The 24,847-nt window shown below is 48.7% G+C and overlaps 1 protein-coding gene across 1 annotated transcript in view; it reads left to right on the top strand.

The window, feature by feature from the left end:
* Positions 1 to 20,789, top strand: part of PSMD1 (proteasome 26S subunit, non-ATPase 1) — an 88,651-nt gene extending 67,862 nt beyond the window's left edge. The window contains exons 19-25 of the mRNA XM_053390850.1: positions 5,298 to 5,400; positions 9,498 to 9,667; positions 13,313 to 13,405; positions 14,266 to 14,358; positions 16,943 to 17,089; positions 18,193 to 18,348; positions 20,566 to 20,789. Of these exons, the coding sequence (XP_053246825.1) occupies positions 5,298 to 5,400; positions 9,498 to 9,667; positions 13,313 to 13,405; positions 14,266 to 14,358; positions 16,943 to 17,089; positions 18,193 to 18,339 (753 nt within the window). The 3' untranslated portion in view covers positions 18,340 to 18,348; positions 20,566 to 20,789. The remainder of the gene's footprint in view (positions 1 to 5,297; positions 5,401 to 9,497; positions 9,668 to 13,312; positions 13,406 to 14,265; positions 14,359 to 16,942; positions 17,090 to 18,192; positions 18,349 to 20,565) is intronic.
* The last annotated feature ends 4,058 nt before the right edge of the window (positions 20,790 to 24,847 follow it).

Genomic DNA, 24,847 nt, shown 5'->3' with positions numbered 1-24,847 from the left:
CAATAAAGTGTGGCCAGTGGAATTCCTTTTGACTTGAAGGCTAGCTGTAGACGATCCTTGCGCCCGGTGAACCCTAGAGGAAGAGCTTGTGGCATTTGCTCTGGAGTGCTGTGAACAAGATAGCCCTGACGGTTTGCTTTAATGCCGCAGTTGGTAGCCTTTTTTAAAACGCAGGAGCTGAGCTGTTCTGGCTTTTGTCAGCCACAGAGATGGTGAATGGCCTGCCGCAAATGAAGTGGAGTGAATTGCTGCCTGTGTTCCAACGTTGCCCTGGACGCCACCCAAATGTACCCCAGCAGACCTTTTTCTAAGGCCGTAAAACTTCAAAGAGCCATGGAGTTCTGTCGAGAGGGTGGAGGGCATGCAACCCACAGACAGGTTTTGTACCTTGCTCTAAAAATACCACCATGTGGCACATCCTTCCCAGTTCTGGTCTTCTGGCCTGGCAGACCTAAAGAGCTGGCAGTTAACCACAATGGTAGGGTGTCTAGAATAGACGTGGATGGAAGGAGGGATTTGGAGGTAGTCTTGCTGTGAAGGGAAGTGCTCTTGTGCACCCCCCATTCATTTCAGGGGGGCTGAGAACTTCAGTCCGCAAGCCACCATCCCGGTGGGCTGCAATCCCTGCTGTTAATTAGAGGAAGAGGGGGGACTAAATCATTTAGATTTTTCTCTTTGGGCACCCACCCCATCCAGGGTTATACTGTAGGATTCACAAGCTAGCAAATGTAGGCTTTATGAACAGGGCCGTGTGCATTATGCGCTTGGCGTGGCAGGGAGTTGAAATTCTGCACTTGAAATTCTGCACCAGGAGACACTGGGTTCTGCAACAGATATAAGTTATTTCACTTGGCATAATTTATTATCCAGTTTTTACTATCTTGCATATGTTTTGCTCTATTAGTCAAAGGGGAAGGAGTTTTGCCCAAGCCACCTCTGGCTTCTGCGGAGTCTTAGCAGGCATTGCCCCATACGTTTCCAAGCACATCTTTGCTGCCCCATGAGAACTTGAAACATGCTGATGGGGGCGGGAGTTTAATGCGAAGCCTGAGTTTTTTGGGAAGGTACATTCTGCGTCCAGTATTCTGTGGGCTTTCTGTGCTCCCCTGGAATTTGTGGGTTTACCGTGGAGTTTCCTTCAGGTGCTGCGCAACTGTTTGCTGGAGCAATTGTATCAATAGCCTGGGTCTGAAATATGCCAAAGAATGCAGAGACAACAGCAAAGGTTCTTTTGCAGTCTCTGGCTGCTTTACATGTCAACAGGTCAGCAAAGTACAGAGTTTCCGCCACACACCTTTTTGGCTTTTGTTCTCTGTAGAACTTGCAACATGTATAGCGGTTGAAGGTAGTTTGCAAAAATTCCCCCCTCTCTTTTTTTTGGTTTGATTTCCAGGCCAAAAGCAAGCAGGCCATTTTTAATGTAGGAAAAGCCTCTTTCTGTGGAGAGGGTTAGGATAGTGGTGGGGAACTTGGGGGCCTCAGGATAATGGTTAGACTCCACTTCCCATCAGCCCCAGCCAGTGTGGCTATTGGTCAGGGATGATGGAAGTTGTAGTCCAGGGACATCTTGACAGCATCAGGCCCACATCATACTCATTTCTCACTTAAAATGCACATACACCCAGAAATCAAGCACGAATCAATGTAGTCCTGTGGAACATTTAGTTGGGCCCTCATTGTTAAAAATGAGTCGTGCCTCTAGTTTACTCAGGTCAGTAATTCCCCAGTTGCGTGCCATGGTGATTTTTGCATGCAGCAAGAAATTGAATAAACGCTGCGATGATGAATCCCAAGGCCTCCGAAAAGGCTGCTTGCTGGGTATGTATGATTCATCACAGCTCTAGCCATTCCACTTTTCAGTCAGTCTCCCCTTGCAGGTACAGAAATCTGACACACAAGCGCAGTGAATGTGATTGGGTGCAGGAAAGCAAGCAGAATTGCCTAACACCTGAGAGGTGGCCGCCTGCTGCATCTCTGTGTGAGTGGCTGTTCTGGAAGGCCCTTTAGATCAGGGACTTGGGCAACAAAAAGCGGGTGGGAGATACGGGTTCCTCTGTGGTGTGTGATTCTTCTGTGTTCAGATGACAGGCATGCGTAAGCTCTCGGAACCGACTCTGGCATTGCCATCAATCACCTCCCAGTCGGATGTGGCATGGCAGTCCCTGGACTGCATCCTAGAGCATCGCTGGTGGCGCTGAATAGCTTCCATACCCAAGTGCCGTGTCGCAGGGGTCCAGCCAGCCCTCTTATCGTATGCAGAGCCCTTTGCTGTCAGACTGCAGACGCCAGTGTGAACATTAGCAGATCTGCGGAATGTCTCCCAGCTCCGGCCGTGATCTGTTTCTCTGAAGATTTGATTACGGTGTGGATTCTAGATCATGGCCCGTGTGGCTAGCAACTTTTTTCTCTCTCTCTTTTTTTATTTTCAGAGTTTATAGCAACTGTCAAGGTCTTATAAACAACATGAGTCCACATGTTCTGGAAGCCACAGGAATGAAGAGGCAGCACCCTGGGCAAAAAGCAACCTGGTTTTAATCTGTCTTCCACGTGCTGCAATGCCTTTTGGTTTCTGTCTCTCCCCGCTGACACCCCCCGCCCCAAGCAAAAGTGTTGAAAGAAGCTCAAGCACAACATCCCCTGCTCTGCTGGAATATTTTAGGCTTTTATGTGTTCCCTCCCTCATAAGCAGAATCTCGTACCAGGGGAAGAATTTGGCACCCTGAGAACTTCAGTTGTTGGGAAGAGCTGTAAACTTTCCCTTGTTGGGCTGCCATTCAACATCTGTATTAAGCTGGCATGTGTGCTGGAGGGTAACTTTAATTTCACTGGTGTGGTGGTCTTATTATGTGTGTCTTTTTGAAAATGAACCGTTTGCCCATTCTGAGCCGCCAGGAAGGAATGGAACAGAGAATCATGGAGTTGGAAGGGACCACACTGGTCATCTAGTCCAACCCCCTGCAATGCAGGAATCTTTTGCCCAGTATGGAACTCGAACCCACAACTCTTGAGATCAAGAGTCTTGTGCTCTGCTGACTGAGCTATCCCAGGAGGAATTGAACTGTGTAAATTTTAAACCACAAAAAAGTTGCTGTGTGTATGTGTGGTATATGGTGGGAGAAACGTACTAAGAGGAAGGCACTCTTGTCAAATCCACCCGGAAACCAATCTCCCCACTGTGGAAGGACGTGTGGATCCAGAATTGGCCTCCACAGTCACTTACGGACTCATTGTTAAAACCGTGTTTTTGGAAGACAATCTTACTCGGCTACGAGTGATAGAAGAAGAAGAAGATATGGTGGTGGGAGAGACGTTGTTGTTGTTGTTGTTTAGTCGTTTAGTCGTGTCCGCCTCTTTGTGACCCCCTGGACCAGAGCACGCCAGGCACTCCTGTCTTCCACTGCCTCCTGCAGTTTGGTCAAACTCATGCTGGTAGCTTCGAGAACACTGTCCAACCATCTCGTCCTCTGTCGTCCCCTTCTCCTTGCGCCCTCCATCTTTCCCAACATCAGGGTCTTTTCCAGGGAGTCTTCTCTTCTCACGAGCTGGCCAAAGTATTGGAGCTTCAGGATCTGTCCTTCCAGTGAGCACTCAGGGCTGATTTCCTTCAGAATGGGGAGAGATAACTTTAGATAAATTTACTTGTGATTCATATAGAATCATAGAACTGTACATTTGAAAAGGGACCCCCTGGGTCATCTAGTCCACCCCCCTGCAATGCAGGAATCTCAACACGCCGTCCCCCATCCAATTTGAAACCATACTGGACCCTGCTTAGCTTGGCAAATGTGCTATCAGTTTTATTGCTGCACCACTGCTGTTGGCAATGACAGTGTTGCAGATGCCGTCTAAAAATGGCGTTGGCATGTGTGCTAGGCTTCTCCAAGGGTTGGACCCTCAGGCCTATAGTTGTTAACTATCTACCTATCAGACACCAACGTTTGTCATGAGACCTTGATGGGCAATTTATATAGGCAAAGTTACGGTGGGAGGGAGCAGTTGACCCCAGAGAAGTGCCAGGAGATCAGATGGCTAGCCTGCGCTTCTGCATCTAGCCACTCCACCTCCCTGCCTCCGGGACATGATACAGGTGCCCTGTTTCTTTTGTGCTTGATTTATTTCAGACTGCATCCGACTCCTTCCTAAAGGAGATCTGGAAAGCACTATAAAGTAACAGAAAACAGGAACACTCTCAGCAGTTCAGAATAACTAAGAGGGCACAAAAGCCCGATTAATCAGAGTGACACAGGCCCAAGAGGGTATCCTCTTTGCAGAAAACTCTGGGGTGAATTCCTTCTTGTCCCTGTCCTTGTTCTCTGAGATGGAGAAGCTTGTGGAGCTAAGCCCTGTGTAAATGCCCATGGGGGGGGAGGGGAGCACTTAAAGTCCTCGTTAGTCTTTTAGTCAGTTCGCCCCCCACCAACCCGAATTTGTTAAGAGACTTCAAACCCATCCAGTGAAATAAATGCCGAATGCACATAAAGCAGTTTCCTTGTTTTCTTTCGTCGTGGGCTTTTACGGAAACGCCGCTCCATTCATTACTCTAAAGCAATTCTAAGCATGCAGAGGAATTGGCTTAGGAAGGAATCATATTAGCGGCTTCCATAATTTGGTTTGATTTATTAGAGAAAATTGAGTAACGGGGAGGAATTGCATCCTGCCTTTGGAACATTCTTTCTGCCCTTGTCCAGAAATGTACAGGCTGGCTTTGTTGACTCTAGCGCTAGGATTTTCCTTCTTATGGAAGGCAAGAGAGGAATGGCAGCCCCTGCTGCCTAGGAAGATTTTACGCCATTATTATTATTATTGTTGTTGTTGCTACTGATTCATGCCATCCGGTTCAGATTAGCACTTGGTCAGATGGTTAAACCCAGGATTCAGTTTGCTACTGAAGGGCAAGGAGAATGGCAGGTGTGTTTTGAACATAGTCTTCCTAGATAAGTGCGATCTAGTACTTGGAGTCTCAGACCTAGACGAGGACCTGGGAAACCAGGGTTCAGATCCCCATTCAGCCAAGAAAGCCCACTGGGTGACCTTCGGTGCCAGTCACTGCTTCTGAGCCTCACTTACCTCGCAGGCTTGTGAGGATGAAATGGAGTGAGGGAAAAGTATGTATGCCCCTTTCAGCTCATTGGAGGAAAGGCGGGATATAAACGGAACGGTGAATGAATAAACCAATTTGTTTAAAGGGTCACAGAATTGTGTTTGGAATCCCCTGCACCTTGATGGGTTTCCCTTCTGCAGTTTTGTTTTGTTTTATAGTTGTGTTTTAAACCTTGCCCCTCTCTTCTCTCTTGCAGGTCAGCCAGTTCAGGCAGCTCTATTCCAAAGTCATCAACGATAAACACGACGATGTGATGGCCAAGTTTGGAGCAATCCTGGCTCAGGGCATATTGGACGCAGGTGATTTCTGCTGCTGCAAGGAGGTGTTGGGTTCAGTCAATTCCTTTTCATTTTATTGTTCAATTCGCTGAACAAATCGGTTGGAACATGCAGACTTGCACGGAGCCCAGTGTAAGGTTTTTCCTAGCCACGCTGATCTCTCCACTTCCCCCACAGAATGTGTACTTTGCCGCCGTCCTTGTTTTCCTTTAAGTACTTTGAATGATTATGAAAGTATGGTAATGGGTCTATTTGTATAGTCCTATCAGTATGCACAGGGCTTTACAGATTGCCCATCTTGTGTGCCGTAGCAAAGCAAAGCGAGGCATCGTGTCCTTGGATAGTTGTCTTGAAGCATCTGCGGTCATTACGGACATGTGTCATTTCCAGGTTTCACAGGGCAGCTTTTTTTTTTTAAGGATCCTGGCCTTTGATGCACGTAGGGATGCTCCTGGCATGGGGACTAAAAGCTGGCAGATTTGTTAATACCTAATAATTAGAATTTGCGAAGCGTGTCCACAGTGCTTCATGTGCTCAGTAATTGTTACAGCAGCCCTGCAAGTTAGAGGCTGAGCCCTGTAGCTGGCACTGTTGAAAAGCAAGATAATATCCTTCTGGATCACACCAAAGGAGCCTCTATTGCAGCTTCCTGTTCTCGCAGTGACCCACTAGATCCCTCTGGGAAGCCCATAGGCAGGACCTGAGTGCAACAGCGCACTCTCCAGCAAGTGGTGCTCAGAGGCATGCTCCTTCCGACTGGGGGACCAGAGCATAGTCTTTGTGGCTGGTAGCCATGGATGGCCTTACCTTGCATGGATTGGCCCAAGCTCCTTTTAAAGCTGCCCTGGTTGGTGGCCACCCCAGATGATGTTCACCCTCATTTTGCAGAAGCTGAGAGATACTGGCTTGCCTGAGGCCGCCCCACAGAATTCATGGCAGCTCTGAGCGGTCAAATGCATCTGCAAGGGGCAGCAGCAGTCCTTAAGGCTCCTCAGTTTCTATCTTGCATTAAGCTCCTGCACCCAATCTGCAGCCACTGTCCATCCTGCTTTGGATGTCTCCATCGCATTCGTAAACAACTCATTAGTCCCCCGAGTTGTTAAAGCACCAATAGCACATCAGCAACACAAAGAGCCAAATGAGATTCTGTCTTTTGGATTTTATTGCTTGCGTGAATCACTTGGCTGACACGTCCTGAAATTGGACCTGCCTCGGGTTGTTGGTTGTCTGCACAAACAGGGCTGACCTTTCTTCTCAGAGATGCATATCTCAGGTTGTCCCTACATTGTCACAGAAGATTTACAGCTGCCTGCTGATGGGAAGACGTGGTTATCTGTTTGAGGGATGGAGTGATAACATCTCGGGGCTTGGGGACCTTATTTCTCAGCTGCCGTAGAGAATTCCCAGGCCACAGAGTTCCATGTGACTTGATCTCCAGAACCACATCAGCAGGTTCTGGGAGAAAGGCATCTATAAATCTCTCTGGCTGTAACTCAGCCTTCTCCAACCTTCTGCCCTCCAAATGTTTTGAACTACAATTCCCATCAGTCCCAGCCAGCACGATTTTGGCAGCTAAGCCTTGGTTAAAGGTGAGAAAGGTGGACAAGCCAGAAAGGATAAGTTGGGGTGCTACCAGTGCATGAACCAGTCATGGGGAGGAAAATGCAGGGTGGCAGTTTTGTTTTGTTTCGTTTTCAAAATTGTCCAGAGTTGAGAATGAATGTGCAGAGCAAAGGAAAGACAGCAAATAAACCAGTTTCCTGCTTCTAAGCAGAGTGCTGTATGAGTTATGTGAACAAGTAGTACAACCCCACATTCTTCACCAGTTTAATAATATGCCGAAAAATTGGCTTTGAAAGTGGCAGAATGTGGCTACAGAAAAATCACTCTTTACCAGCTCGGCACAAATTGATCTTGAGTTGGAAGAATTCCTAGCAATCCTGTTTTCTAAATTGCTTCTGTTTCAACCCTCGTCCCTTCAAACCCTGGTGATGCTTCTGAGATGAGGAGCAGAGCAAGATCGCATAACTTTCCTGCTCCCAGACAGGCCCTGCGGACAGGGAGCCAAGAGAAAGTTTGGGTGTCATGCAAAGAGAACAGAAACCGTGAGAGTGTGAATGCAATGCTTGAGGACTGAGGTCACCTCCTCCAGAAATGACAAGATTTTAGGCAGGCGAAGTCAAGAGGCTAAATGTTGAAAAATAAAATTCCAAAGTTGTTTAAACCGAAGTCATGATGGGTTTCAGCAGAGTGTGCTTGGCCCGTGAACACAGCCTGAAGCAAGTGTGTGTGTGTGTGTGTGTGTGTGTGTGTGTGAGAGAGAGAGAGAGAGAGAGAGAGAGAGAGAGAGAGAGAGAGAGATCTCACTACTCATTAGCAGGGAGCCCCTTCCCAACTTAAGCAATCCAGAGTGATCCTGTAGAACTCAACTATACTGCACCCTTTTCAGAATACACTTTACAAATTCAGAACTTTCTGGTCTCTCTGGTCATGGTGTTTACTTTCTGGCCAAATCTGGACCATTGTCAGCCTTGCAACTGCACTCCCAGGCAGGTCTGCTACAGGTCTGATGGCTGAGGAGGGGCTCCATAGTCGTCCCCCCCCCCATGTAAAAGGGCTTGAAGTTTGATTGCATCTTAAATAGATTAGGCCCACTGCCCTCTGCCTCATCAGCAGCAATAAATATGCCGGTGGCCTTCTCCAGCTCCCATCTGCCTAACTGGTTGGAAGCCCTGAAAATCCGATTAACACCTTCCCACTCCCTCTGTGGGCCTAACCTTTCTGTTTGGCTTTGGCTGGGAGCGTCTGCGTTGCATCAACCTGATGAGCTCTCTGATCTCTGCTTTGCAAGGATGAAATTAAGGGGTTTGGTTATCTGGCAGGATTAATTCTGCTGCTGAGATTTATAACCCGTAGGAAGAAGGAAGCAGAATCTGAAGCTGCTTCTGGTCGAGAGGGGGAATGTAATCTCTTGCAGACTTTCCCCTTCTTCCTAGTTTAGTTATTAGGCACAGGAAGATCGGAGGTTTCTGGATGGGGGGAAAGGATGGAGAAGTAATTTTGCTTCCAGGCAAGTGGAAATAAGGGAGAAGGAGAGAGAATGGAGCAGAGAGATACTCATTTATTTGTATTTATTATTTTCATTTAGAAAAAAAAAAAATATAAACCTCTTAGAAAAAATCTCTGAAGTGGTGTACAGTATATAAATTAATTAGCAACAATACAAAGATGACATCAGCAAAGCCTACATAGCTGGATTATACCTCTGACTAGTTTATCAGACATTCTGCCACATACCTTCATGACAGCTGAGTCAAATCTCTGTATTCCGAGCAAGTTACCTCAGAATTCCTGGTGTTGGAGGGGGAATAATAAAGGAGACATGTTATTCTTAAGTTCCGAGAAACATCTGGCTGACCACTGCTTGCAAAGCCCGTCACTAAGCTAGAGCAACGGATGCTTTGATCCTGCAGAGCTTCTTTTGCATTCTTAGCCGCTTTCCAAGTGCTCACTGTGGTCGGTTCCTAGAGAGGGATCATAGAATCATAGAGTTGGAAGGGACCACGGGGGTCGTCTAGTCCAACCCCTTGCAATTCAGGAATCCTTTGAGGGGCTCAAACCCACGACCTTGAGATTAACACCCCATGCTCTGGCCCCTGAGCTATCCCAGTGTTTCTAGGAATGACCGGCCACATCAAACAAATGATGGCTACCGCTCACTCTGAATGAGGATTTGCAAGAATTTTTCTAAGTAGGTGAACAAAAAGCGGTTGGTTTGTTAGCCCTGCGTCAGCCTTCAGCAACCTTGCAGGGACACGGAATTGTAGCCCAAAACATCTGCTGGGCACCAGATTGGGGAAGCCTGGTTTATATCCACCTCTAGTTGGCTTGACACGGGTGGGAGTGAGGAGGGCAAACTCTTTCTACTGTCTTGTTCCTCCCAGTTTGATTTCCTTTTACTTATTGTTTTATTTCAATGTTTGGTATACCATTTAATCACAGTCACTTCTTGGAGAAGAGGCCAGCCCGAACCTCATGGAACTGCAGTGGCTCTTCTGGGCCCTTTGTAAATCCAAGCAACCCTCACCTCCCGTGTTTCTTTTGTGCTACCTCCCCAGGCGGCCACAACGTGACTATTTCTCTGCAGTCGAGGACTGGACACACACACATGCCTTCGGTGGTCGGCGTTCTGGTCTTCACCCAGTTCTGGTTCTGGTTTCCTCTCTCTCACTTCTTGTCGCTGGCCTTCACCCCGACCTGCGTCATCGGCCTTAACAAGGACCTCAAGGTATGTCCTTCCGGGGGCCAAAATGGCGTTGCTTCGGTCAGAATGGCCTGGTGGCATTCTGCGTTCTCCAGAGTTGCCTCTTACCTCCCCAACCCAGTGAAGAAGAGTTTTAGAATAGTTTGGTGCTCACCTTTAAAGCCCTAAACAGCCTCGGCTCAGCATACCTGAAGGAGCATCTCCACCCGCATCATTCGGCTGAGGTCCAGCTCCGAGGGTCTTCTGGTGGTTCCCTCTTACTGTGGGAAGTGAGGTTATGGGGAACCAGGCAGAGGGCCTTCTCGGTAATGGCACCTGCCCTGTGGAAAGGAAATAAACAACAATCTGACTTTTAGAAGACATTCCCTGATTAGGGAAGTTTTTAATATTTGATGTTTTGTCATGTTTTTAATATTCTGTTGGGAGCTGCCCAGGGTGGCTGGGGAAACCCTGCCAGATGGGCAGGGTATAAATAATAAATTGTTGTTGTTGTTGGTTGTGTAAATAGGTTTGGCCTTGTCTTGCCCCTGGGGTTTCTGCTTTCAGCTGTTGAGCATTGTGATTTCCAAGCTGAGCACTGTAGTACACATGCAGGCCTGTAGAGCCAAAGGTCTTGGATCTAATATTTTATCATCTCCTTAAAAAAGGGAATTAATTAATGGGTGATTTGAAAAGCCTTTCCTCCTCTTGCCTGAGACCCTGGAGAGGAACTGCTAGTCAGAGCGGGAAACACCAGCCTGGAAGGACCAATAAGCATAGCAGCTTCCTTATAATGGACAAACAGGTGTTTTGCCTGCAGAAGGTAACCTGGTTTAATCCTCAGCATCTCCTGTGAAAGGGACCCTGGGTAGCAGGGCTGGAAAAATACCCTCTTGGGACTTTAGGGAGCAGCAGCTACCTGGAGAAGCCCATCCTAGGCCAGGTGGATCAGTGATCTGACCTCATCGCAAGTCTGTCCCCAAAACCAAGGCAATTGTTTGGTCCTCTAACAGTTTCAGGGGAACCGCCTTCAGATTCTCAGTTTCCGGCTTCTCCTTAAGCCCGAACTGCTGATCTTTCTTCTCTTCAGCACCACCCTTTCAAATAGATTTGTGGGATGCAATTATATTCCCTTTCGTTAAGTTCGGGCGCCATTTGATTCCTGTGGGCGAAAAGGGGAGCCAGCAGTGAGCACAGCATCACATCGGCGCTCTCAAAGGTTAATCTTTCAAGCTTCCCCCTCTGAGAGGATTTTGTGCCCCCAGCTATGGAAAGCATGATGAGAATCTGCATCAGCCAGTAGGCAGGAGAAGAAGGGAGCTGTTTCCTGGCAACGTTAAAGAAAGTGATTGTAAATTGCCAGGATCGTGGTAGGTAGCTTAAGATTCAGGGTTGAGGGCAGGTTTTGAAGTTGCCCTCCCTCTGGTTAAGGGGGGCAGGGAAAATGCACAGCAAACTGAAGCCGCCTCATTCCTCCTTTGCCACTTCCTGAACACTGCTGGAGACTTTTATCTCAGGGGTGGTTTAGGAAAAATGACTTGCCAGCTTGGAGAGTAGAGATGATTTTATTTCGGACTCTGCCGCCGCCGATTTGCACAGCCCTCTTAACGCCATCCTCAAAACGCAGTCCTTTGCTTTGATCCTTTTAACAGGCAGAACCAGGGCTCTGGGCAGTCCTTGTACTTCCAGCTCCATCACCTTCAGCATCCTGAGAATAATTTTTTTAAAAAGAGATTTCTAGGCTGCAAGTATGAGTTTCAGAATGTGCAAGAAGTGCCTGGTCAGAACCTGGGGCTTCTGCCAATAGGAGAAGAATATATTGTATTTACAGTACAGATTTCAGGTTGCTTTTCTGCATCCTTCTCCAGCTTCTTGTCTTCCAGATGTTTTAAACTCAGCCGCGCAGGGTGGTGCTAATAAGAGTTCTAGTCCCAAACCTCTGGAGGGCACCAGGTTGGTGAAGGACTCAGAAAAGCAATTGCATTACTTTATCATGTGAACGTATGGAGCTGTTTTTTACTGAGTTAGACTATTGGTCCTTCTAGTCCAGTATTGTCTACTCTGACTGGCAGCGGCTTTCTGCAGTCTCTGGAAGAGAGACCATTCCCAAGCCTTGCTTCCTGTATCTGGAGATGTTGGGGAGTGAAACCCAATATTGCCTACTTTGACTGCCAGCATCCCTTCAAGGCGCTTGATGGAAGGTTTCCCAGAATTTTTAACTAGTAATCCCAGGGATTGAACTGATGACCTTCTGCAAGCATGTCAGGTGCTCTACCACGGACCTAAGGCCCTCTCCCCCAACTAAGTCCATTGAATCTGTGGTGTGAAGGACTAGACGTTCCCAGGCAGGCCAGGCTGTGGGGTAAGCACTTTCCAAGCTTTCCCGAAGAGGGAGGTGCAGAGAGAATTGCCACGTGAAAATACCCAGTAAGGTGAGAAGCCTCTTCCTGACTTCTCTCTGCTTGCTGCCCAAGTCTGCTTGTTTTTGGGTCTGCACAACCACATCTGTGTCTGTGGCCATGATTCAGAGCAATTGTGTCCTGGGGAAATCAAACCTGAGGGAAATGCCGTCTCAGAAGTAACTCGGATTCTGCAACGACAGCAAGCCGAATTCAGCAATGTGTTTTGCAGGCTGGGCACATGTCACCTCTCCGCCTGAATTTCGCATACTTCAGGCTACCCTTTTATCCCTGCAAATCCGGCAAGAGCACCTTGAGCTGAACGATTGGCGCAGGCGGCAGAGACAGGTTCTCAGAGACACACAGATGAGCGGATAAACCTGCTTTCTGCAGTCTCGTCTCAGTCTGTGAAGTACAAGATGGAACTCTCCATGATATGTAAAAAAAATATGTCCCTGCACATAGGGGACTAGCTTATGTGAGAGATGGTTGTGTTAAGAACCTTTGAGGACGGAGGGGACCCAATCACAAAGGCCCCATGTGGTACAGTCCACAAACAGGCTCATCTGCTCTCGGTTATAATTTGGCCTTGGAAGTCAGCAGCCAGTGGCCACACTTAACCAAAGCCGGTGTTACTTTAGGTACTTGTGCTTGATTCTAATTCAGGATCCGCACAATGAAGTTTGTAGGATTTTGACAGGCGTCACAGCAGGGAAGGAAATTGCATGTGAAATCCCTCAGAAGACTTATGTCGAATAAAGAGTGTGTCTTTCCACTCTCCCCATCCTCCCTGACCTTTTTATTTCACTGTAGCCTTTGCAAGACGCTCCTTCCGTCTTTCTCAGCATCCTTCCTCTAGCCTCACAAGGGCTAGAAACTTGGGGCATGTGTGAATGCGAGATTCTCGGGATGCTGACTTCTGAACCTGCCACCAAACCTCACACTTTCTGTTTGCCCGGCCCTGCCTTCAACATCCCTTTTCCAGTCATGGCCGAAATGTGAAAAGCCGGGAGAGAAAGCAAGAGCATAAACAGTGCTCTGTACCGTGTGGGAGCCAGCGAGAGCTCAACTGCCTCACCGGGACTAAATTGCCTCGTAATGGAATAATGATGTTTCAGTCCCCTGATGGCTCAGAAGCTTCCGGCGAGTGGCAGAGGCAGCATTTGTGCTTCACCTGGCTTGTGTGCGTGTCTCAACGAGGGCACCGCACGAGGCTACCGCTTTGCTCTCCGGCCTTCCGCCATGCCTGTCCGACTTTGCCCTCCAAACACTCTCTCTCTTCCTTTTGCAGATGCCAAAAGTGCAGTACAGATCCAACGTCAAGCCCTCCACGTTTGCCTACCCAGCCCCGCTGGAGGTGCCGAAAGAGAAGGAGAAAGAAAAGGTGGGTGAACGGCCCCCCTCTTTCCATGTGGGCTGCTTGGCTTTGTGCGCAGACAGAACAAACAGTTGCCCCTGCTGCTGCTACATTAGGACCCCTTCACATGTCTCGAGGCTTCTCTGCCCCTGAGATCAAAGCCAAAATTGCCCCTCTGTGCTATTTCACACAATGTGTGGTAGAAAACCTAAGTTTGCCCTGAAACGGTGGGCCTGGCAGGGAGCAGCGGGCAGTCCTGAATCCCTGATGCTTCCCTCCCTCATTTCAAACATGTGTTTTTATTGATCATAAATTATGGGTGGAATTCAGTGCAGCGCTAAGGAGATTGGTCAGTCGGTGTGAGCATCTCTGTTTGCCCAGTGGGATGGTCTTCCCTCTCCTCCTCCAGGGTTCTTGGGGAAAGCCCTCTTGCGCTAGCTTCCACTAATGGCCCAGCATTTTCAGATGTACACTATTAATGAGTGTACACGGATCTGTCAAAATGTGAATTAACCCCAAAAGCAGCCCTCAAAGGCTGCTGCCTCTGCGTGCTCAGAAAGGATATGAGGCCAGCTGGGAGGCTCTTCCTGCTCCAGGGACTCTTTCAGAGAAGCCTTGGAAGGCTCCTCAGGAGATTAAGAACTCTTGATTGCTCACCCTCTGAAAACAAACTTTTTGAGAAGCAAGAGTGAACTGGGCCTCCAACTTTGGGGCCCTCTAATCTTGGGGGCTTCATGGGCTGACCCTCCTTCTTCCACCCCTCTCCACACACACACTTCCCCCACTCCAGTTGGGGCCTCCTGCCCCCCTGCCATATCTGCGCCTGACCCTCAGAGCACCATTATTGGCTTGTTCTCCTGAAAGCCTTTTGTTGTTCTCACGCTCAGGTTTCTACCGCTGTGCTGTCCATCACGGCAAAGGCCAAGAAGAAGGAGAAAGAGAAGGAGAAGGAGAAGAAGGAAGAGGAGAAAATGGAAGTGGTGAGTCTGTAATCTCCCATCCTCCGTATCCTCATCCAGGAATGCTGTTCCGAGGCATTGATCTAGGAAGCCTGGCCTCTGGAGCCACATCACGGTGGTCAAACTCTCTTCTTCTCTGTCTGTGGGTTCCTTAGGCCTCAGTAAGGATCCACCAACTCCATTCAGTGTCAGTCAAGAGAGAGGCAACATTAAATTGACACTGCAGTTGGAAGAGAGAGAAGCAGCGACCTTAGTCTAACATCCCTGTGCTGCAAAGCACTAGTAAGATCTTGGCTATACCCTAAATCCAGCAAACCCTGAATGAATTCAGTCAATGTGGTTTCATCCCGTAGTTAAGTGGCGTTTGCAGTTACCTTACGGTGGTACCTGAATTGAACAAGTTTATTTGGAGAAACCACCATGTTTTGCCGAACCTTCAGGAAGCTCTCTGGCTTGCAGAGACTGTGGTGTCTGGAGCTGGTCAAGCGTGGAGAGGGAGACAGAAGCCTAGCCATGGGCCGTGGGGCCGGGAGGGACCCTGCTCCCTCTGCCTGGCCCTTATTTGCTCATCCCACTCTCTGGCCTTCAGTTGGGCCCCAGAGAAAGGAATGGGAGGCAGGCCGAAGAGGGGCAAAGACGTGATTGCAGCAAGCGGGACAGAGGCAGTCTTATCCAAGCCGACCAGTTTCGGAAGTGGATGAGGAGGCTCCTTCTGAGGAGGGCAGCCTTGCTTCTACTCTGGCCAAGCTAACTTGGAGTGAGTTCTTTAGGAGAGGAGAACTGACATGGGGAAATGCAAAACTGGGTGCTGAGCTACATCAAATATTCCCATTTTTCAGTGTTCTCCGGGTATCTGGTTGGATTGTCCCGGAGCACTCATTTCTCCTAAAGAGGCTGAGATGTTGCCAGAGGAGGCTCCCTTTTTATTGCTCCTAATGTTTGGGATAGGGGATGCGGGTGGCGCTGTGCGTTAAACCACAGAGCCTAGGACTTGCTGATCAGAAGGTTGGCGGTTTGAATCCCCGCGACAGGGTGAGCTCCCGTTGCTCGGTCCCTGCTCCTGCCAACCTAGTAGTTCGAAAGCTCGTCAAAGTGCAAGTAGATAAATAGGCACCACTCCGGCGGGAAGGTAAACGGCGTTTCCATGTGCTGCTCTGGTTCACCAGAAGCGGCTTAGTCCTGCTGGCCACATGACCCAGAAGCTGTACGCCGGCTCCCTCGGCCAATAAAGTGAGATGAGTGCCGCAACCCCAGAGTCAGGCACGACTGGACCTAATGGTCAGGGGTCCCTTTACCTTTACCTTTAATGTTTGGGATCAGAGAAGAATCTTGCTGTTGCCACCACCCCAGGAGCCTCTTGGGGTCTCCACCTTCCTTTGTAGCATGTGGCCTGGATCACTTGCTCGAGTCATTTGCTCAGAAGCTGCCTTGGGGTGGTGCTCCCATGTTTCTTCCTCCCACCCCATTTCTCTTTCTGGTCGGTGCAGGGCCAGTGTTGAGAGACTGATCCACACGCCAGCAGAAACCCCTGGCCCCACTGCTCCTTCCTGTCCCTCCCTGTTCTTCTGCCCAGGGTGGGTGAGCAGCAAGCTGTGTTCCCTCCCACCCTGGCTTGTCCTTTGCTTTTGGGGGTGGAGGTGGCCTGAACTGGGTCCAGAGGTGAAGGCCCAGCAGTCAAGGGGGCAGTAGGAGCAGTGGGGAGAACTAAAAAATGGAAGCAGGCACTGGGGAAGTTGGTTTGGGCATTTATGTACTGCAGCCTTCCCTAGTAGTTTTGGACTACAACTCCCATCATTCCCTGCAAGTGCGGCCATCACCCTCCAGTTGTAGTCCTGAACATCCGGGGAGGCTAATAGACCACTTGAAGGAGCTTTCATGCGCAGCTATCCTTCCATCTGAAGGACAGGACATTCTTTCTTAGTACGCCCACATTGCTGAGCGAGGGGGACCGTGGTTTCCCCAAGACCACCCGGTGAGTTTATAGCCGAGTCAAGAAACTGAAGCCTGTCTGGATCTTGCCACTCTCCTCTGTCTTCCACTCCGGCCGCCTTCATCTTTGTGTCCTTTTGGCTCTGGGGTGTCTTCTTGGCTCTGGGGTGTCACCTTTTCTTCCCAGCTCTCTGGGAACTGAAAGCCCTCTTCCTGTGTTGTCCAAACATGCGGCCGTACCTGTAAGGGGGGAAAACATGACACAGGCCCAGAGGCATTTTAACAAGGCTGAAGGAAAGCCTTCCCTCCGTCAGCCCACGAGGGGAGCAAAGTGTACCTGAAGTAGCCTCCAGAGAGCTATCAATCCCGGCCGATTTCTCACCGCTGCCATCTTTCGAGACAGCTTTATGGCTCAGAAAAACACCCATCGTTGAGCTTCGGACGGGACAGGATAAAGTTCTGCTTCTTTTTAAAATTTGCAGCCAACCCATTAAGGCTGCCTGGCGTGCCTGGATTTTGGCTTCGTTTTGCTTTATTATTCATTGACGTGGGGCACGTCTGTGCTGGTACGAAGGCTGGACGACGGGCAGGTTCTGCTGTGGCTCCAGGTCCTGTCCTCTCGTATGTATTTGGCTGTGTGTGTTTTTAACGCCTCCTTCCTCCCGTCCCCAAACAGGACGAAACCGAGAAGAAGGATGAGAAGGAGAAGAAAAAAGAGCCTGAGCCGTCCTTCCAGCTCCTTGACAATCCGGCCCGGGTGATGCCCGCCCAGCTCAAGGTCCTCACCATGCCAGAAAGCTGCCGATACCAGCCTTTCAAGACCGTGAGTCGAGCGCACATCTCTCCTCTGACAACCCTCTTCACACCATAAAGTGGGGGGCGGGGGACCTGTGGCACTTCCTGGCTGTTGTTGGACTTGACATCCCATCAGCCCCACCCAGCATGGCTCCTGGGCAGGGGGACGATGGGATTTGTAGTCCAGCAGCATCTGGGGGAGGGGGGAGGTGACAGATTCATCCCACTCACCATGTCATTGATTTAACGTCATTGGCTTTGAGCAGGTTAAATTGTATTTAACCATAGGACCCTTCACTAGAAGGCTTTGAAACAAGATTGGTCAGATTCATGGAGGAGAGGGCTATCAATGGCTGCTCTCCCCATATGGACCTACCCAGACCCTGCAATCATCATGAGAGGCTGCTCTTCATGTGCCTCCTCTATGAGAGGTCCGGAAGGTGGAAACACGAGAACAGGGCCTTTTCTGCGGTGGCTCCTCGTTTGTGGAATGTGCTCCCCAGGGAGGTGTGCCTGATGCCTTCATTATACACTTTTAGGTGCCAGGCAAAAATTTAAATAAATGGCGTGGCACGAGCTGCCAAGGAAATGAAACAACTATCTGACTTTTAGGAGACACCTGAAAGCAGCCCTTTATCGAAATTTTTAGTGTGTGATGTTTTACAATTTTTTATATATGCTGTAAGCCACCCAGAGTGGCTGGGGAAACCCAGCCAGATAATAATAATAAATCTGAAAGTGTGGTGCAGTGGAAAAAAGGGTTTGAGAAGCACTGCCTTAGGCCACCTCTGGCTCCTCTTCATTGCATGATGGCTTGTGCAAGAGACCTTCCTGGTAGATTCTCTTCTCTCTGCTAGGTGAGGGCCAGTGGGCCATTTCCAGTCAGGATTACCTTGGAGACGCTGGACTTCTTTGTCCCCTCCTGTGTCATGCAGATGTCCCTTTGCTGGGCAGGGTGCCAGAACGGGGGCAGTGATTGTCAGGCGGCTAAATTTAGCTGCAGCCGTAATTAAACAAGGGGGTCTTGCCCCCTCCCCTGCTCTGGATTGGCTGGCTTGTGATGCAGCTTCCGCATGACCCTGACTCAGCCTCGGGGAACCTTGGACTCACCTGGTGCTCCTCTTTCTCCAGCTTTCCATTGGGGGCATCATTGTCTTGAGAGACACCAGCGAGGACACAGAAGAGCTGGTGGAGCCCGTGGCTGCGCATGGGCCGAAGATTGAGGAGGAGGAGCAGGAACCAGAGCCTCCGGAGCCTTTTGAATACATTGATGACTAAGACATGGGGGTACGTAAGAGGGAGACCTCCCTGCCTGGGCTGTACCTAACCCAAGGCAGCGCCCCTGAGGAAATCATGTGTGCAGGGGACGGTGGAGCTTGCCGTATTCTGATATTCAGAGGTATGCCGCCTTTGGATGTGGAAGCTCCATTACTGTCATTCGCCCAATGACAGGGCCGGCCTCGACATTATGTGGCAACAAGCATCGTGGTTAGTCCCGTGTTGCGGAAAGTCAGGCTTTGCTCTTATCCTTTTTTTTAAAAAAAAAATGTTTATTAAAGTTTTAAAGGTTACAGAAAGAAAAAGTAAAAAACACAATTTTAAACAAAAACAATACAACACATCACAATAAGGAAGAAACAAGGATGAGAAAAAGAAAGGGAAAAAAATTAAAATAAAATCCATTTAAAAAAGCACCAAAAAAAACAGCGAATCTTCCCATAACTTATCTTTCATTAGCTTATTTCCTTGACCTCCTCACACCTCCCTTTTTTGTATTCTAGTTCGATTATCTGTTTCAGCAAATCCTTTCCATCTTTTCAAATTTTTGTCCTGTAATTTATCTTAATATAATGTAACTTTACTTTCTCCTTTCACCAATTAACAGTCAGTTTTTTCCTAATCCTTTATAACATTTCTGCTAAAACCACATAGCATCATTCCAACATCCTTCTAACATTCATTAATTTTACAATGTTTCTGTAAATAGTCTTTAAATTTCTTCCAATCTTCCTCCACCGACTCTTCTCCCTGGTCTCGGATTCTGCCAGTCATTTCCGCCAGTTCCATATAGTCCATCACTTTGCTCTTATCCACCCGGAACCTGCTCTCAAAACAACAGGAGCAGTGCGACATTCACTAGCTTTCTAAAATCCAGTATAGTCATACCTCATGTTACGTTTGCTTCAGCTTGAGCATTTTCAGGTTGTGTCCCACAGCGACCCAGAAGTACCGGAACGGGTTACTTCCAGGTTTCGCCGCATGCGCAGATGTGCAAAATGACGTCATGCGCAGAAGCGGCGAATCGTGACTCACCTGTGCGCAGATGTGGGTTAGATTCTTTTCAGGTTGCGAACGTGCCTCCGGAACGGATCGCGTTTGCAGCCAGAGGTACCACTGTACAGTCATACCTCGGGTTGCGAACGCTGTGGGTTTTTGGTTTACGGACTGCGCCGAACCCGGAACGAGTTACTTCCCGGTTTCGGCACATGCGCAGAAGCACTAAATTGCACTTTGCGCATGTGCAGATGCACCGAATCGTGTCATGTGCAGATGCGGCGCTGCGGGTTGCAAACGAGCCTCCCACACAGATCACCTTCACAACCCGAGCTATGACTGTAGATTGAACTGGTTTCTGCACAGAGAACTGCACACAAAACTGGCAAATAATTCAGTAGCTGTTGAGAACTGAACCAGGCTGGGCAGAGTGCAGAATTCTCAGCTCTGCCTGTACCATTCAGCTCCATCGTTCCCTGTGCCATTTCATTCCCACAGGCAGCCTTGGGCCTTGGCCAGGGCTGTGCCTCTTCTGCAGCGTGGCAGGTCCTGGACGTCAGCTCTGGATTCCTGGACTGATGTTGAGGGCTCTTGCCAGGCTGGATGGCTCAGAGGGTCAGCTTCGATTTCTGCTTTGACTGGGTCTGCTGAAACCCAAGCCTCACCTTCAGGTTTCTTGTAGAGCCGGCTGTTAATCCGCTGCAGTCTTTGGAGCAGGGGAGTTAGAAGCCGTTTGCCATATCTCCAGCTGGTCACAGCGCCTTAATCACAAATGATGACCTTGCAGGCAAGTTTGTGGCTGAAGAAATCAGACGGTTCGGCTTCCCCTCCCAAAAAGCAAGCCATGTTCTGGAAGTGCTGTTGTTTTTCCTGAACCGCTGAAATGATCAGCATTCGTTGCAAGCTAATCTGAAGAACTGGAATGGGTTGCTTAGAAGATGCTTGCTCCAGGAAGCTCCTTGGGCCGGCCGGCTCCTTGGGCCTTCCTCAACCTCTGGCGCCTCCCAGGTGTTCTGGACTGCAGTCCAAAAACATTTGAGGGCGCCAGCTTGGGGGGAGGCTGGGATAGTCGTGAAGGGTGGCTGAGACCCCCACCATTTCGCCTCTGCAGCTGAGTGAATCTGGGCCCAGAATTGGAGGAAGGCACTGTGTGGTGGTAGAGCTGTGGTTGCCACTAACTCCTTGCCTTTTTTTTGTCTCCGCTGTCCTTTATTTTTCTCCCCCTCCTAGGGCCCTTAAAGGAAGCTTGGTGCGCATTACGTCTGAAATTGAGGAAACGGCCCGGAGGAGGCTCTTGCTGCAGCCTGCAGCTCAGTGCATGCTCTGTCGCTTCTGTGCTGACCGGCAGCAGGCAGTCCACATTTTATGGGTGACAAAAGGAAAAACCTATGCTCTCTTTAGTGTACTCTTTCACGAGAAACCAGTTTTCAAAATAAATAAATTAAAAAACCCAAGCGGTGGCTTTGTTCTTCGTTATTCCTCGCCTGCAACTTCGGGAAGATGTGAGACGAGTTTCACAGCCTCACCTGCCTTTGTACCACCATAATGTTTTTGACACCGGGAAAACTTTTGGCCTTGAAGAATACATTTTGTCAGTGTATTGATACAGACTCTCCGTCCTGCCCTGGGTAACTTTGGCTGCTGCAACATCCTTTGTTGGGTTCTGACACACTCCCTCAAACATACCTTCATGCGCGATGTCCTCTTGAGTCTGGGCTGTGGAAAGGCAGCCCATGCAGGCCGAGGTCTCGGGGTAAATGCTCAAGCGCATGATGTTGTCAGGAGTTCAGCCTACACTCGAGTAGGACCCTGGCAGAGACACGTGCTTGACTGACATGTTCCCTCCCTCCTGGTCGATCATTCGGGAGCTTCATAAGCTTTCTTCAGCCCAAACATCACAGCGACCGATGCCAACCGACACCGGCACACTTCGGGATCCGCAGAGTTTGCGCAGCTTGCTTAACAGACCTCAGCAACTCAGCATATTGGCTAATCTACTTCATTTACATATAAACACACAAGGAGCGCTGCAAAATGGCTCCCTCTCTAGTATCAGACAGCAAAGAGAGAAAGAACAAAGGATAACAGTCCCACTTCACGGAACACAGTAACACAAACATCCTGTCTCCCTCACTTCCCACTCTGTGGTGTCAAAACATACACCGTCACGTGAAAGACAACAATCCCATGACTGCAATCACGGAGCAGGAATTCTAACAGGTATACAGTGGTGCCTCGCAAGACGAAATTAATCCGTTCCGCGAGTCTCTTCGTCTTGCAGTTTTTTCGTCTTGCGAAGCACGGCTATTAGCGGCTTAGCGGCTGTAAGAAAACAAGGAAACAAAGGAACAAAGGAAACAAACTCGCAAGAACTCACAAGACATTTCGTCTTGCGAAGCAAGCCCATAGGGAAAATCGTCTAGCGAAGCGACGCAAAAACCGAAAAACCCTTTCGTCTTGCGCGTTTTTCGTTTTGCGAGGCATTCGTCTTGCAGGGCACCACTGTATGTGTGTCTCCAAGAAGCCCTTGGTAGAATATCTGCATCTTGGGCAGCTGCTCAGAGGCCTTTAGCATTGGAAAGGGCCTTATATCAGACCAGCTAGTAAGAGCCGGTGTGTCTAATGGTTAGAGTACCACACTGGGACCTGGTACTCTGTGGTTGAAATCCCCACTCAGCCAGGAAGAAGAAAAAGAGGAGGAGTCTGGATTTGATATCCCGCTTTATCTCTACCCTAAGGAGTCTCAAAGCGGCTAACATTCTCCTTTCCCTTCCTCCCCCACAACAAACACTCTGTGAGGTGAGTGGGGCTGAGAGACTTCAGAGAAGTGTGACTAGCCAGCAGCTGCATGTGGAGGAGCGGGGAAGCGAACCTGGTTCACCAGATTACGAGTCTACCACTCTTAACCACTACACCACACTGGCTCTCTGGGTGACAATGGAGACCAGTCACTACTTCTCATCCTAACCTACCTCACAGGGTTGTTGTGGGGATTAAAGGAAGAGTGGCGAGAAGAACCCTGTCCACCACCTTGAGCTCCCTGAAGGAAAAGGTCGCATATTAATTAAAAAATAAACAAGGAGAATCCAAGCCATAGGAAGGGCACAACTGGGTCATGCAGTGCTATAAAGCTGCTGTTTTAACTCCCATTTTAATAAAAGTGATGTCTCGGCAGCATTAAGAGAATCTTGTGTGAAAACAGTAGAGTGTCTGGGTGGTGGAAGAAGGATAAACTGCATTCTTTCCCCCTCTTATCTTGGAATAGGTTTGCTCCAGATGTGGTCATTCCGCTTTGTAGAGAGTTCTTCACATCTTCCCCGCCTGCCTCCTAATTGGGGTCCGACCTTCAGACGGCGGTTGTCTCCTGGAATGTCCCGTTGTCCCAGCAACAGCAACCCTAGAGATGCCTAAAAAATAGAGTCATGGTCTGAAGTTGACAGCAGAGATGGATCTGGGTTTTCTTTTCCGTGTCTTGTTTTCCAGGAGATTCCAGATAAAGGGACGAGGTTTTCAGTGCATTATCATTACTTCCAACGTGTAATGGCATGAATATTTGAAGGGGGAAACCCCTTCCTGCTCCCTTTTCCCTCTCCCGAGGGTGTGCGTCACTGGGACATGAGAGGTGTTGATTAGAGCAGGCTTTCTGGGGAAGCAGCGAGACAGTGGTGAACTTTTGCAAGCGATGCTGCGGGGAGGTAAAGAAGACCACTCCTTGAGAGAGGAAATTAATGAGAATTTCCAGGGGGATCCCTGGGCCTTTAAACACAGACAGAAACCCAGCACATTCCCTGCATGAAGTGTGGCAAGGGATTGCTTCACCTGTTGGATTTCTGCCTGTTGTGCAGCTGTTTAAAGGCGCAGGAGCTCTACTTGGAAAACTAATATTCAATGTTCGTGTTGGAGCATCTCAGCTTCTCAAAGAGGTTTTCTCATAATCCTTAGCAGCCATGTAATCTAAACCAAAATTATCTGCCCTGCCCCGTCACAAGGTTTGCAAGAAGCTTTAGTTGCCTTGAATGTTTTGTGGCCAAGGTGAAATTTGAACTCGCCTCAGTCCTGGCTCACAGTTCACTCTGGCAACCATAAACACTGAACAGGAGAGCTCACCAGTCTGAGATAACTCACGGACATGAAAGTCGGATGAAAGGAGCAGTCCTGTACCTACTCAAGAGTAATCCCCATGGAACCCATTGGAACTTGTTTCTGTGTAGACTTGTTTCTGAGGTCCAGCGCCGAGGGCCTTCTGGCGGTTCCCTCATTGCGAGAAGCAAAGCTACAGGGAACCAGGCAGAGGGCCTTCTCGGTGGTGGCACCTGCCCTGTGGAACGCCCTTCCACCAGATGTCAAAGCGATAAACAACTACCTGACATTCAGAAGACATCTTAAGGCAGCCCTGTTCAGGGAAGTTTTTAACGTGTGATATTTTACTGTATTTTTGGTTTTTATGGAAGCCGCCCAGAGTGGCTGGGGAGGCCCAGCCAGATGGGCGGGGTATAAATAATAAATTATTATTATTATTATTATTATTATTATTATTATTATTATTATGTAGAATTGCACTATTATTGTGCCTGATCCAGCACCAGGATGAAAAGTTTGGTTATCGGAGTGTCCGTGGTTCATAGAATCATAGAGTTGGAAGAGACCACAAGGGCCATCGAGTCCAACCCCCTGCCAAGCAGGAAACACCATCAGAGCACTCCTGACATATGGTTGTCAAGCCTCTTCAGTAGTTTTTATTTTGAAGGCTCTTCTAAGTAAAGCCTTTCCTAAAAGGGTTCTCTTGCACAAAAACCAGTTAATTTAAACTCACAATTAGTGTAATTCCAGGGTCTGGGAAATATGTAACTTTGGGGCTCTTTGCCACGCCACCCATTAATAATTCCTCCCTTCTTGGTTTGTATCCTGCCCTTCATTCCCAAGCACCCCAGGAAAGTAGGTTAGGCTGAGAAATGGTGGCTTGGCCCCAGGACATCCAGTGAATTTTGCTGCTGAGGGAGAATTTGAACTCGGGATTCCCAGGTCCTGCTCTTAATAACCTAGAAGCTGGAGGCTAACGGCAAATTTGGAGTGTGCCTCTTTGGCTACCCTTCCTCTAACCACTAGACCACACTGCCTCACTTGGACGGCATCAAGAAGCTTCACGTAAATTATTTCATTTCATAAAATTTAAACACTGCTTAAAACAGCAGTTTACAAAAAGGTAGATCAAGAAAATTACAGCAATAATTTAAAACACATAGAAGTTAAAATATTAAAGCAGATTAAAATTACATTAAATGCACACCTTTGGTCAAGGCCAGATGGGCCTCTGTTTGAAAAATATTAAAAATAAGAGAGAAGGTTTCTACCTAGCCTTCATGTTGTTGAGCTACTTTTCTATCTGCAGGGATCTTAAATAAAAATGGGGATGAACTGAATTGTGTGGAACACCACCTACAACCTGAAGTGGCCCAACCCAGACAGGTTCACCATCTCACTGGCGTTTTGTGACCCAGGCCTTCTTCCAATA

The sequence above is a fragment of the Podarcis raffonei genome, chromosome 5 (genome assembly GCF_027172205.1).
Source record: "Podarcis raffonei isolate rPodRaf1 chromosome 5, rPodRaf1.pri, whole genome shotgun sequence".
NCBI classification, from domain to species: Eukaryota; Metazoa; Chordata; class Lepidosauria; order Squamata; family Lacertidae; genus Podarcis; species Podarcis raffonei.
The sequence above is the reverse complement of the archived record's forward strand: the minus strand, read 5'-3'. Positions and strand labels throughout refer to the sequence as shown.